Raw genomic sequence first — 13,199 nt, 5'->3', positions numbered from 1 at the left:
CATAGTGGCGGCGGGGTTATGGTATGGGCAGGCATAAGCTACGGACAACAAACACGATTGCATTTTATCGATGGCAATTTAAATGCACAGTATATCATGACGAGATCCTGAGGCACGTTGTCATGCCATTCATCTACCGCCATCACCTAATTTTTCAGCATGATAAGGCACGGCACCGTGTCACAAGGATCTGTACACAATTCCTGGAAGCTGAAAATGTCCCAGTTCTTCAATGGCCTGCATAATCACCAGACATGTCACCCATTGAGCATGTTTGGGATGTTCTGGATCGATGTGTACGACAGCATGTTCCAGTTCCTGCCAATATCCAGCAACTTCGCACAGCCATTGAAGAGTTGGCCAACATTCCACAGGCCACAATCAATGGAGATGTGTTGCACTGCATGAGACAAATGGTGGTTACACCAGATACTGTTTTTTTTAAGGTATCTGTGACAAACAGATGCATATCTGTATTCCCAAGCATGTGAAATTCATAGATTAGGATCTAATTGCAGAACTTCTTGATTTTTTTCAGAAGACTATGTCTTAGGTCCGTAAAGTTTATTTCCATTGTATCTTTTTGTACAATAACCCTATAAATACAATTTCACATTTAAATAAAAAGGAGGAGAGGTTACCTTGCATCCCACCCAAATGTTAGGAAGTACAAATAATGCACAACACAAATGACTGGGTGAAACAAAAGCTGATTAGAAGGAACAATATTCATAAGTTAATGCAGTATCTCATATGACATACCAACTGCATATCTGGTTATTTTCTCATTAGGTTATCAGACAAGAGAGGTGCATTGTGTAAAACAAGCTAGATAAAACTCTAAATTTACCCCGTATCATACATGATAATAATAATAATAATTTCTTTGAAGAAACTATAGAAGGCACCACACAGCCTTAGGGAACCGTCCTCCCATTGAACGTCTAGAATTTTAGAGAATCACCAAAACCTGTGTAACAAAGCCTACAAAAAGGAGAGTGTCGAGTTGAATATTAATTTGTCTAAACATGAGAACAAATGCAAACAGCTGGGAATCTTAATGCACTCAAGCTGCTTTAACAAATACAAGATCCCTATGAAAAAGGGAGTCAATCATTTGAAGAGCACAAACATGATTCACTCCCATGTAGTTTTTTGATTTAGTTCAATATAAACAACCAATAGTTGTTGTGAACTGATGATGATTTGTTTGTCGAGACAATGTTCATGTATCATGATGAATGTCAACTATAACCAGTAACCACCATGGTCTTTGACCTTCACATCAGTCTGTATTATCTACACAACACCACCACCATGGAATTCAGGTTCTCATGAGCCTATGGTCTCATCGTTGATGTTGGACACACCATCACTGTGACTGCAGGATAACACCAAGGGTCTTCACTGTGGCATTCACAGCATTCATAGCAGCGGTGGCCACCACAGGCAAATCTCTGGCCACTCTCTGGATGGGGGGCATGTTGGGTCCTTCCAATGTGTCCAGGATACCTTCAGACAAAAAAATGCAAAACAAATGTCTAATTTTTATTTAATCAAATTCAAGACCCAGTTTAAAAGGTCAGTGGAGTCAAAAACCAGTGTTTCCAGTGTTTTATATGGTATTTCCACTCTGAGGTTGAAATAATATTGTGACAATTATGATAACTACCTTTTAGTACAAGAGCTGTTTGGGAAAAAAACACATGGAATTTCAGCCTGTTTTGGTAGGATTGAGTTTTGTCCTGCGATATCACCAGGTGGCATAAGTTAATAGACCAATTACAAAGAGTTTCAAACCTCTCTGCTAATAACATCTAGTTCAAATTACATATCCCTCCAATTAGCTCCCTCAGACCACTCCAAGACAATCCTAGAAAATTGATTGCTTGAGAAATAGCTTTTTGCTAAAAAGCTACTTTATTTTTATACCATTTTAACTTAAAACAATCACAGTAAGATACTTCATTGTTACCCAGAAATGATTTGATATTGAGATAAAAAACCTCTGCATTGGACTTTTAGGAATATACCTTGGCGTAGGGTTGGGCGGTATCCAGATTTTCATACCGTCCCTGTACCATACCAGGATATACGGTATTACAGGCACACAAGGGGCGCTATTCCTTCCCAAACAAAAAAAACTCCAGCACAAAACACATTGACGTACAAAACAAATTTAGGCAGCAGGGGTCTTGATCCAGGAGTTGATTGATTGTCTCTGCTGTAACCAAGAAGCTTGGTATTGCAAGCTAGCCACTTAGCTAGCAAGTTAGCAAACCAAATGCCTAGCTGGAGCCCTGAGCTGGAGATCATTTATTTGTCACCTTAGATAGTTACCTTATAGTTATCAGCAGTGGCGTAGCATGCACCCCCACTGTTCCTTCAAAGCAGGTGTGCCCCCGAGTAGAGATGTGCACAGATATTTGAATATTTGAACGGACAATAGTATTCCAATACTGAGTATTGTGTGTGGGTATTCTATTTAACACTGGAAAATTTTATTCAAATATCCATGTGACATTGTTACATACAAGGGTATATATATATACACCATGATGTTTCAAACTACTAATATAATAAAACAAACTTTCCAATGACTTTTTTATGACGTGCGGCCCATAAAAAGACCGGTAGCCTTCAGGTGTGTAGCTTGAAGTTTAGGTTGGCCAATCAAAGCGGCTCAATGTGTAGCAAGTGGAGTGACAGGTCACTAATGCGATGCAAGTTTATGGAATTAAAAAGTTAGCAAAATGAGAAGGAGTAGTCTACAATGAGCAACCAACAGGTAGGCTGTTTATCCTAATGGGGTTGGGGAGAAAGCGCAGAATGTGGCCTCAATTAGCCTAGCTAGCTATAGCTGGCTAGGTTCTCTAGGCTACGCCAGTCAAGACAGGCACTGTTATACAGTGCATTCTGAAAGTATTCAAACCCCTTTACTTTTTACACATTTTGTTGCGTTACAACCTTATCCTAAAATTGATGAAATTGTTTTAATCCCTCATCAACCTACATACAATACCCCATAAAGCAAAAACAGGTTGAGACATTTTTATAAAATGTACAAAAAATAAAAAAACATTTACATCCTTATTCAGACCCTTTCCTCAGTACTTTGTTGAAGGACCTTTGGCAGCGATTACAGCCTCGAGTCTTCTTGGGTATGATGCTACAAGCTTGGCACACCTGTATTTGGGGAGTTTCTCCCATTCTTCTCTGCAGATCCTCTCAAGCTCTGTCAGGTTGGATGGGGAGCGTTGCTGCACAGCTATTTTCAGGTCTCTTCAGAGATGTTCGACCGGGTTAAAGTCTGGGCTCTGGCTGGGCCACTCAAGGACATTCAGAGACTTGTCCCGAAAGCCACTCCCGCGTTGTCTCAGCTGTGTGCTTAGAGTCGTTGTCCTGCTGGAAGGTGAACCTTCGCCCCAGTCTGAGGTCTTGAAAGCTCTGGAGCAGTTTTTCATCAACGATCTCTGTACTTTGCTCTGTTCATCTTTCCCTCGATCCTGACTAGTCTCCCAGTCCCTGCCGCTGAAAAACATCCCCACAGCATGATGCTGCCACCACCATTCTTCACCGTGACTTGGTTCCTCCAGATGTGATGCTTGGCATTCAGGCCAAAAGAGTTCAATCTTGGTTTCATCAGACCAGAGAATCTTGTTTTTCAAGAGTCATTGAGGTGCCTTTTGGCAAACTCCAAACGGGATGTCATGGGCCTTTTACTGAGAAGTGGTTTCCGTCTGGCAACTCTACCATAAAGGCCTGATTGGTGGAGTGCTGCAGAGATGGTTGTCCTTCTGGAAGGTCCTCCCATCTCCACAGAGGAACTCTGGATCTCTGTCAGAGTGAACACCGGGTTCTTGGTCACCTTCCTGACCAAGGCCCTTCTCCCCGATTGCTCAGATTAGCCGGGCAGCCAGCTCTAGTAAGAGTCTTGGGTGGTTACAAACTTCGATGGAGGCGACTGTGTTCTTGGGTACCTTCAATACTGCAGAAATGTTTTGGTACACTTCACCAGATCTGTGCCTCGACACAATCCTGTCTCGGAGCTCTACGGACAAATCCTTTGACCTCATGGCTTTGTTTTTGCTCTGACATGCACTGTCAACTGTGGGATCTTATATAGACAGGTGTGTGCCTTTCCAAATCATGTCCAATCAATTGAATTTTCCACAGGTGGACTCAAATCAAGTTGTAGAAACACCTCAAGGATGATCAATGGAAACAGGATACACCTGAGCTCAATTTCGAGTCTCAGAACAAAAGGCTCTGAATACTTACGTAAATAAGGTTTTTCTATTAGCAAAAATTTAAAATAAATAAATAATTGTTTTGTCATTATGAGATATTGTGTGTAGATTGATGTGGATTGTGTTTTATTTAATCCATTTTAGAATAAGGCTGTAACGTAACAAAATGTGGAAAAAGGGAAGGGGTCTGAATACTTTCCGAATGCACTGTATGGGATGATAAATAACATTGTGGCTCCTACAAGTTAGCTAGTCGTGGATGTGGCCGAGTCAGCTACTGCGTCTCTCCTCTGTCTGCTCACTGCCACACACACAGCCCTCTGTAGCTGCAGCAATAGAGCGCCAGCCTCTCCAACGCGCAGCAGTGAAGAAAACGTGTATTTTGAATGTCCGGATATCTGACAAAAATGTATGATACTGTTTGAATAGTGAAATTATTTAAAATGCCTATCCCTACCTCAGAGGTTATTATACATGATTTATTTTGACGGTATTGAAAAATCATACTATACTTATTTAAAAATACCACGGTACACTGCCCAAGCCTAACTTGGAGGATCATTGAATAGAAGCAATTAAAATGTGTTTATAATTGGACAAGGGGAGCCTGTATTCATTAAGCGTCTCAAAGTAGGAGTGCTGATCTTGGTCACCCCACCCTTCATTAAAGATTTAAAAAGGCAAAAATGATCTTACATTGAACTAAAATATAATCGCAACATGTAAAGTGTTGGTCCCATGTTTCATGAGCTGAAATAAAATATCCCAAAAAATTTCTATAGGCACAAAAAGCTTATTTCTCTCAAACGTTATGCACAAATTTGTTTACACCCCTGTTAGTGAGCATTTCTCCTTTGCCAAGACGATCCATCTACCTGACAGGTGTGGCATATCAAGGTGATTAAACAACATGATCATTACACAGGTGCACCTTGTATTAGGGACAATAAAAAGCCACTCAAACACAATGTCACAGATGTCTCAAGTTGAGGGAGTTTGCAATTGCCAGAGAAGTTAATGTTCAGATCTCCATCATAAGCCGCCTCCAACACTATTTTAGAGAATTTTGCAGTACGTCCAACCGGCCTCACAACCGCAGACTACGTGTAATCATGTCAGCCCAGGACCTCCACATCCGGCTTCGTCACCTGCGGGATTGTCTGAGAACAGCAACCTGGACAGCTGGTAAAACTATGGGTTTGCACAACTGAAGAATTTCAAACTGTAAGAAACCGTCTCAAGGAAGCTGCGTGCTCTTCGTCCTCACCAGGGTATTAGACTGCATTTCGTAGTCGTAACCAACTTCTGTGGGCAAACGCTCACCTTTGATGTCCACTGGCATGCTGGAGAAGTCTGCTCTTCACGAATGAATCCCAGTTTCAACTGTACCAGGCAGATGGCAGACGTCTGTCGTGTGGGGGCGAGCGGTTTGCTGATGTCAATGTTGTGAACAGAGTGCCCCATGGTGGTGGGGTTATGGTATGGGCAGGCATAAGCTAGACAACAAACACAACTGCATTTTATCGACGGAAATTTGAATGCACAGAGATACTGTGACGAGATCCTGAGGCCCATTGTCGTGCCATTCTTCCGCCGCGTTACCTCATGTTTCATGAAATGCACGGCCCCATATCACAAGGATCTGTACACAATTCCTGGAAGCTGAAAATGTCCCAGTTCTTCCATGGCCTGCATAATCACCAGACATGTCACCCATTGAGCATGTTTGGGATGCTATAGATCGAAGTGTACAACAGCGTGTTCCAGTACCCGCCAATATCCAGTAACTTCGCACAGCCATTAAAGTGGAATGGGACAACATTCCACAGGCCAAAATCAACAGCCTGATCAACTCTATGCGAAGGAGATGTGTTGCGCTGCATGAGGCAAATGGTGGTCACACACGATACTGACTGGTTTTAAGTTATCTGTGGTCAACAGATACATATATGTATTCCCATTCATGTGAAATCCATAGATTAGGGCCTAATGAATTTATTTAAATTGACTGATTTCCTTATATGAACTGTAATTCAGTAAAATCTTTGAAATTGTTCCATGTTACATTTTATATTTTTGCTCAGTGTAGATCAGCATTCCTACTCTGAGACGCTTTGTGAAGACGAGTCCTGGTTTGCCTTCCGGGAATCTTACCTTCAACAATCTTGTGATAAGCGAAGTGCAGGTAGAGCAGAAAGAGCATATGCAGAGCAGCCAGTGTTCCACAGAGGATGAGGCGTGGGGTCTGGCCCACGGTCCGAGAGATAACAGCAGCCACCTGAGAGAGAGGGAGAAGGTGAGCCAGGGGGAGAGACTGACTATCACTGACATAGTGGGCGCATTCGAGCGGATATATTTTGTCTAGGGCTTTCAAAGTGTGTTGCATTATGGGGATAAAAATTGTCTGACTTGCACCTACAGTTGCTCTTCACCAACTTCATCCTGCAGCCTTCGCCTGCATTGTGGGAGGCTCTATTATCAACCAGTCATGTGGGTGTTTTTGTTTGACCCACGCAAAGAAATGACTGAGACGGGAACCAACTTTGCCACGATTCATATAGGCCTATACAGTGGATATATACAAATGAATGTGATATTTTAGGCTCTCACTATTTGATTGAACAATCTACACACATATGATTTCAGTTTGACATATTTATTTCAACATTATAAAGAAGAACTTTTAGAAACAATGGCATCACTGCCATGTTAATCTGAGCCTTGCTGTTGGAAAACCACATTAGTGTCTGACTTCACTCCTCGACGTTCGTCTAGTCAGTTGCTTTAGCCTTACCACGCAAAACGCAGACAGTGAGTGTCAAAGGGCTCTTTGGATTTGAAGTAATTAATCTGCCTATTTACCATCCGCAGTGTGGAGAGCCCTCCTACGACCAGCCACAGGATGTAGAACAGGGAGTGGAAGTGGACGTTGTAGGTGACGAAGAGAACCACGCAGTGCCCGAAAAGACCATAACCCTGTTGGGGGCACATAGTAGAACAGACGGTGAGATTTCACACTGCTTTTATAGCAAACGGATTACACAGGGATGCTGTGAGGAGAGTTATGGTCACTGTTGACTCACCAGCAGAGACAGCATCTGGAGCATGGTGATCTGGGCATTGCATAGGTACGCCAGGAAATAGATGAAGGAGGAAACTCCCAGCCAGTAACCAAAGCATGTCCCTATGGCTGTTCCCATCAGAGTACCCTCTCTCTGTCCAGGGAGGAAAAACATTTATTAGGCCTAATCAAGTTCAGATAGACAACTAACAATACAGGATGAACAGAACAGAGTACTAAATAAGCAGTACCTAATGTCTGAAACTCTGAACAGATGCTTTTTGCTTTCTTAATGTCAAAATGGTTGTTGATGCTACCTTCAACTACAGTTGTATGTAGAAAAGTGTTCATTACACCTAATACACCATATCCATCTGTATACTGCATATTAACATGCATTTATGAAGCCAGTATAAGTTGGGCTCTCTTACAATTACGGTTCCTGATGTCTTCATTCCGTGCAGGAGGATGGCCACCAGCGTGAACACCAGCATCATTGGCCCATACAGCTCCCCAGCAATCTTCTACAGTTGGAAAAGAAGAGCAGTGAAAACATTTATATTTCCTTTAATTGGCCAGGTAAGCTCTGAAAACTTCTAGATTTAAATCTTTCCCCAGCCTGTGAAAATAGTATGGGAAAAGAAAATCCCACTCACCTGTGGAAAATTGATCATGCGGATGGGTATCATTGATTCAATCAACCTTGGGTAGAAAAGAGGCGTACATGTTAGGAAGAGTGTCATAAAATGTAAATGCTATACATGTTAGGACTACAAGTCGTGATTACAAAACACATTTGTACTGACTCACCTGTTCCTAACTTGCATAGGCTCCACATCAAAGTACGGCCGGAGAATGTCTATGTTGGCATATAGGTTGAAAGCCTTGGAAGCCTGCCGCTTTCCTGCTTGCCACACCTAAGAGGATGAGGGAACGTTCATTATAAATCAGCTGACAAAGGTGTGATGAAAGTCAAAGTTATGACAGCAACATTAACCAGACAATTGAGATAGAAATGCTATTGAGATAGAAATTACAATATTGGGTAACGGCAAAGCCCTTTTTATAACAAAGGTAATGTTGTGTGTGACAAGTTGTTGCCCATCAGCATCACAAAGCTTTCTCAGCTCACCTCATCTGCCACCTGTCTCCCCAGCTGGCCCTTGATACCCTTTATTCCCAGAAACTCGCCATCCTCTCCAGTCTCCTCTTCAGTTGCTTCAGCCTCCTCTGCCACCTCTTCCTCCTCCTTCATGCGCTGGTGCATCTCCCCCATGTCCTCAAAGCTGGAGCCTGATGTGTCATCCATGTTTTCCATGTCAATCACTGCTGACCCAGTGCCCTAGTAATAGATCGTTTATTACATTACTGTACATCCTTGTATGTGAAATTTGTTTCACGCGCAAATTGTTCATGTTGTTTTCATCAGACAGTCACAACCTGTGAAATTAAGTTAGCTAGCTAAGAAAATAAAAAACTGTTTCTTAGTTTATGATTAGCTAGCTAGCTAGCTTAACATTGTTGTCGGACAAACTTTAACGTTAGCTATCTCTGCACAGAAAAAAATTAGTTTGGCAACACTAAAGAAGATGTAACAATACCGCGATGTAGCTAGGAAAATAATAGTATATACACATTGCAATTATTTTCTTGGCTATCGCTACCTAGCTAGCTCGCTAGCTAACGTTACCTGGATAATGTTGTCCTCAAAACCGCCCCATGGTTCCGTGTTCGTGTTTTTGTTTCCATCAGACGAAGCCATCTTTTAGAGCAGGTGAACGTGTTCTTGATCCCTTTTAAAAAGAAAACTGCACTTTCAATCTCACATACAACCAATGAAGTGTCAACTACCGCATCAGGGGCGCTTTAAATATAAATATTTGTTCCCAAAAATGCATTACACTGCCTAATCAGATGGGGGTGCGTCACTCAGACTCAACGCGTAACACGTCGTGCGTACTACGTGTAAACATAACATATCGCGCGACTTTGTAATGGAAAGCATCGCATGTAGCTCAAAACAATTAGCAAAAATATCTTTGCTCCAAATCAAAGTGACCAAATCGTTTCAGATCTTAGTTCACATAGGCGCATATGGTGTATGCTTAGAGTTGGTTTGGACTGGTTTGTGTTCAGAGTTTTCATGTCATTGGGTAAAAAAGAAGAAACCCGCACGCTGCTGTTTGTTATTTTTTTCATTTTATTCAACTGTTGCCATGCACCTGCAAAAAAGATAGCTCGGATGTGCGAGTGCCTTTTGAATTTTGAATCATACGTCAGTGGGTAACATCCAGTGGCGATCCGTCATTCAGTGCAGGTGGGGCTGTTTTGAGACCCACATTTTCGTAGAAAATAAATAAATAAATTGTTATTTTGGCATTAATACGTGTCACATATTAGTTTGCAAGCAATGTAGAAAATATATATCATTCAGTTAATAAAGCTGCATACACACATGGTCTCTTTTTTGTTTTCTTGAATAAGGCCGCTCCAAAATGCAGGTGTTTCAGCCTAGCTCAGTGATTTCTGTGGTGGTGGGGTGAACCAGCAGAGAATAGGAGCATTGCGCCGTAATTGGCGCAATGTTCTGTCACTCATGGGGACAGTACGTCATTGCCAAGTTTAAGTGCTTAGTAAGGGTAGACATCTGAGATCAATTTCGAGTCTCATAGCAAAAGGTCTGAATACTTATGTAAATAAGGTATATATACAGTGCATTTGGAAAATATTCAGACCCCTTGATTTTTCCCACATTTTGTTACGTTATAGCCTTATTCTAAATTGTATTAAATTAATGTTTTTCCTCAACAATCTACACACAATACCCCACGATGACAAAGCGAAAACCAATTTTCTTAGCACATTTTTATTTAAAAAAATAACAGAAATACCTTATTTACATAAGTATTCAGACCCTTTGCTATGAGACTCGAAATTTAGCTCAGGTGCATCCTGTTTCCATTGATCATCCTTGAGGTGTTTCTACAACTTGATTGGAGTCCACCTGTGGTAAATTCAATTGATTGGACATGATTTGGAAAGGCACATCTGTCTATATAAGGTCCCACAGCTGACAGTGCATGTCAGAGCAAAAAACAAGCCATGAGGTCGAAGGAATTGTCCATAGAGCTCCGAGACAGGGTTGTGTCGAGGCACAGATCTGGGGAAGAGTACCAAAAAACTTCTGCAGCATTGAAGGTCCCAAGAACACAGTGGCCTCCATCATTCTTAAATGGAAGAAGTTTGGAACCTCCAAGACTCTTCCGAGACCTGGCCGTCCAGCCAATCTGAGCAATCGGGGGAGAAGGGCCTTGGTCAGGGAGGTAACCAAGAACCCGATGTTCACTCTGACAGAGCTCCAGAGTTCGTCTGTGGCGATGGGAGAACGTTCCAGAAGGACAACCATCACTGCAGCACTCCAACAATCAGGCCTTTTTGGTAGTGGCCAGGTGGAAGCCACTCCTCGGTAAAAGGAACATGGCGGCAGGTAGCCTAGTAGTTAGAGCATTTGGCCAGTAACCGAAAGGTTGCTAGATTGAATCCCCGAGCTGACAAGGTAAAAATCTGTCGTTCTGCCCCTGAACAAGGTAGTTAACCCACTGTTCCTAGGCCGTCATTGTAAATAAGAATTTGTTCTTAACTGACTTGCCTAGTTAAATAAAGGTTCAATTTAAACATTTTAAATGACAGCCTGCTTGGAGTTTGCCTAAAGGACTCTCAGACTATGAGAAACAAGATTCTCTGGTCTGATGAAACCAAGATTGAACTATTTGGCCTGAATGCCAAACGTCACGGCTGGAGGAAACCTGGCACCATCCCTAATCAAATCAAACATTATTTGTCACATGCGCTGAATACAAGTGTAGACCTCACTGTGAAATGCTTACTTACAAGCCCTTAACTCTTCTTGAACTGCACTGTTGGTTAAGAAAATATTTACCAAATAAACAAAAGTAAAAAATAATAAAAAGTAACACAATAAAATAACAATAATGAGGCTACATGCAGGGGGTACAGGTACCGAGTCAGTGTGCTGGGGTACAGGTTAGTTAGTTAGAGGTAATTTGTACATGTAGGTAGGGTTGAAGTGACTATGCATTGATAATAAACAGCGAGTAGCAGCAGTGTACAAAACAAATGGATGGGGGGGATGTCAATGTAAAGAGTCCGGTGCCCATTTGATGAAATTTTCAGCAGTCTTATGGCTTGGGGGTAGAAACTGTTAAGGAGCCTTTTGGTCCAAGACTTGGCGCTCCGGTACCGATTGCCATGCAGTAGTAGATAAAACATGACTTGTCTATGACTTGAGTGAATGGAGTCTCTGACAGTTTTATGGGCATTCCTCTGCCCATTATATAGGTCCTGAATGGCAGGACGCTTGACCCCGGTGATGTACTGGGCCATACGCACTACCCTCTGTAGCGTCTTACGGTCAGATGCCGAGCAGTTGCCATACCAGGCGGTGATACAACCGCCCAGGATACTCTCAATGGTGCAGCTGTAGAACTTTTTGAGGATCTGAGAACCCATGCCAAATCTTTTCAGTCTCCTGAGGGGGGAAATATTTTGTTGTGCCCTCTTCACGACTGTCTTGGTGTGTTTGGACCATGATAGTTCATTGGTGATGTGGACACCAAGGAACTTGAAACTCTCGACTCGCTCCACTATTGCCCCATTGATGTTAATGGGGGCCTGTTCGGGCCGCCTTTTCCTGTAGTCTACAATCAGCTCCTTGTCTTGCTCACATTGAGGGAGAGGTTGGCACCACACTGCCAGTTCTCTGACCTCCTCCCTATAGGCTGTCTCATCGTTGTCAGTGGCCTACCACTGTTGTTTCGACAGCAAACTTAATGATGGTGTTGGAGTCGTGCTTGGCCACGCATTCGTGGGTGAACAGGGAGTACAGGAGGGGACTAAGTACACACTCGAGGGGCCCCAGTGTTGAGGATCAGCGTGGCAGATGTGTTGTTGCCTACCCTTACCACCTGGGGGTGGCCCGTCAGGAAGTCCAGTATCCAGTCGCAGAGAGAGGTGTTTAATCCCAGGGTCCTTAGCTTAGTGATGATCTTTGTGGGCACTATGGTATTGAATGCTGAGCTGTAGTAAATGAACAGCATTCTCACATAGGTGTTCCTTTTGTCCAGGTGGGAAAGGGCAGTGTTGAGTGCAATAGAGATTGCATGATCGGTGGATCTGTTGGGGCGGTATGCAATTTGGAGTGGGTCTCGGGTTTCTGGGATAATGGTGTTGATGTGAGCCATGACCAGCCTTTCAAAGCACTTTATGGTTACAGTCATGCGTGCTATGGGTCATTTAGGCAGGTTAGGTTAGTGTTCTTGGGCACAGGGACTATGGTGGTCTGCTTGAAACATGTTGTTATTACAGACTCAGTCAGGGACAGGTTGAAAATGTCAGTGAAGACACATGCCAGTTGGTCAGCGCATGCTCAGAGTACACGCCCTGGTAATCCGTTTGGCCCTGCGGCCTTGTGAATGTTGACCTGTTTAAAGGTCTTACTCACATCGGCTACGGAGAGCGTGATCATACAGTCGTCCAGGACAAGCTGATGCTCTCATGGAGCTTCAGTGTTACTTACCTCAAAGCCAGCATAGCAGTAATTTAGCTTGTCTGGTAGGCTCGTGTCACTGGGAAGCTCGTGGCTGTGCTTCCCTTTGTAGTCTGTAATAGTTTGCAAGCCCTCCCACATCCGATGAGAGTCGGAGCCGGTGTAGTACGATTTAATCTTAGTCCTGTATTGACACTTTGCCTGTTTGATGGTTTGGCGGAGAGCATAGCGGGATTTCTTATAAGCTTCCGGGTTAGAGTCCCAAATCCTTGAAAGAGGCTGCTCTACCCTTTAGCTCAGTGCAGATGTTGCCTGTAATCCA

At 42.9% G+C, this 13,199-nt stretch overlaps 1 protein-coding gene across 1 annotated transcript; it reads right to left on the bottom strand.

Annotated features, from left to right (window-relative positions):
* Positions 1-549: 549 nt before the first annotated feature.
* Positions 550-9,272, bottom strand: yipf3 (Yip1 domain family, member 3). Its single transcript, XM_071380170.1, has 9 exons — positions 9,002-9,272; positions 8,444-8,653; positions 8,122-8,228; positions 7,968-8,013; positions 7,743-7,835; positions 7,334-7,465; positions 7,113-7,226; positions 6,405-6,528; positions 550-1,512 (listed from the first exon to the last, which is right to left on the bottom strand). The coding sequence occupies exons 1-9, from the start codon at positions 9,071-9,073 to the stop codon at positions 1,373-1,375; spliced, it is 1,038 nt and encodes a 345-aa protein (XP_071236271.1). The 5' UTR covers positions 9,074-9,272; the 3' UTR covers positions 550-1,372.
* Positions 9,273-13,199: the final 3,927 nt, after the last annotated feature.

The sequence above is a fragment of the Salvelinus alpinus genome, chromosome 32, assembly GCF_045679555.1.
Source record: "Salvelinus alpinus chromosome 32, SLU_Salpinus.1, whole genome shotgun sequence".
Taxonomy (NCBI): Eukaryota; Metazoa; Chordata; class Actinopteri; order Salmoniformes; family Salmonidae; genus Salvelinus; species Salvelinus alpinus.
The sequence above is the reverse complement of the archived record's forward strand: the minus strand, read 5'-3'. Positions and strand labels throughout refer to the sequence as shown.

Coding starts and splice junctions, on each gene's coding strand:
- yipf3 (XM_071380170.1), bottom strand. CDS start 9,073: ATGGCTTCGTCTGATGGAAACAAAAACACGAACACGGAACCATGGGGC. Junction 8,229..8,443: donor GGAGACAGGTGGCAGATGAG/GTGAGCTGAGAA, acceptor TCATCCTCTTAG/GTGTGGCAAGCAGGAAAGCG. Junction 7,836..7,967: donor GCATGATCAATTTTCCACAG/GTGAGTGGGATT, acceptor TTCCAACTGTAG/AAGATTGCTGGGGAGCTGTA.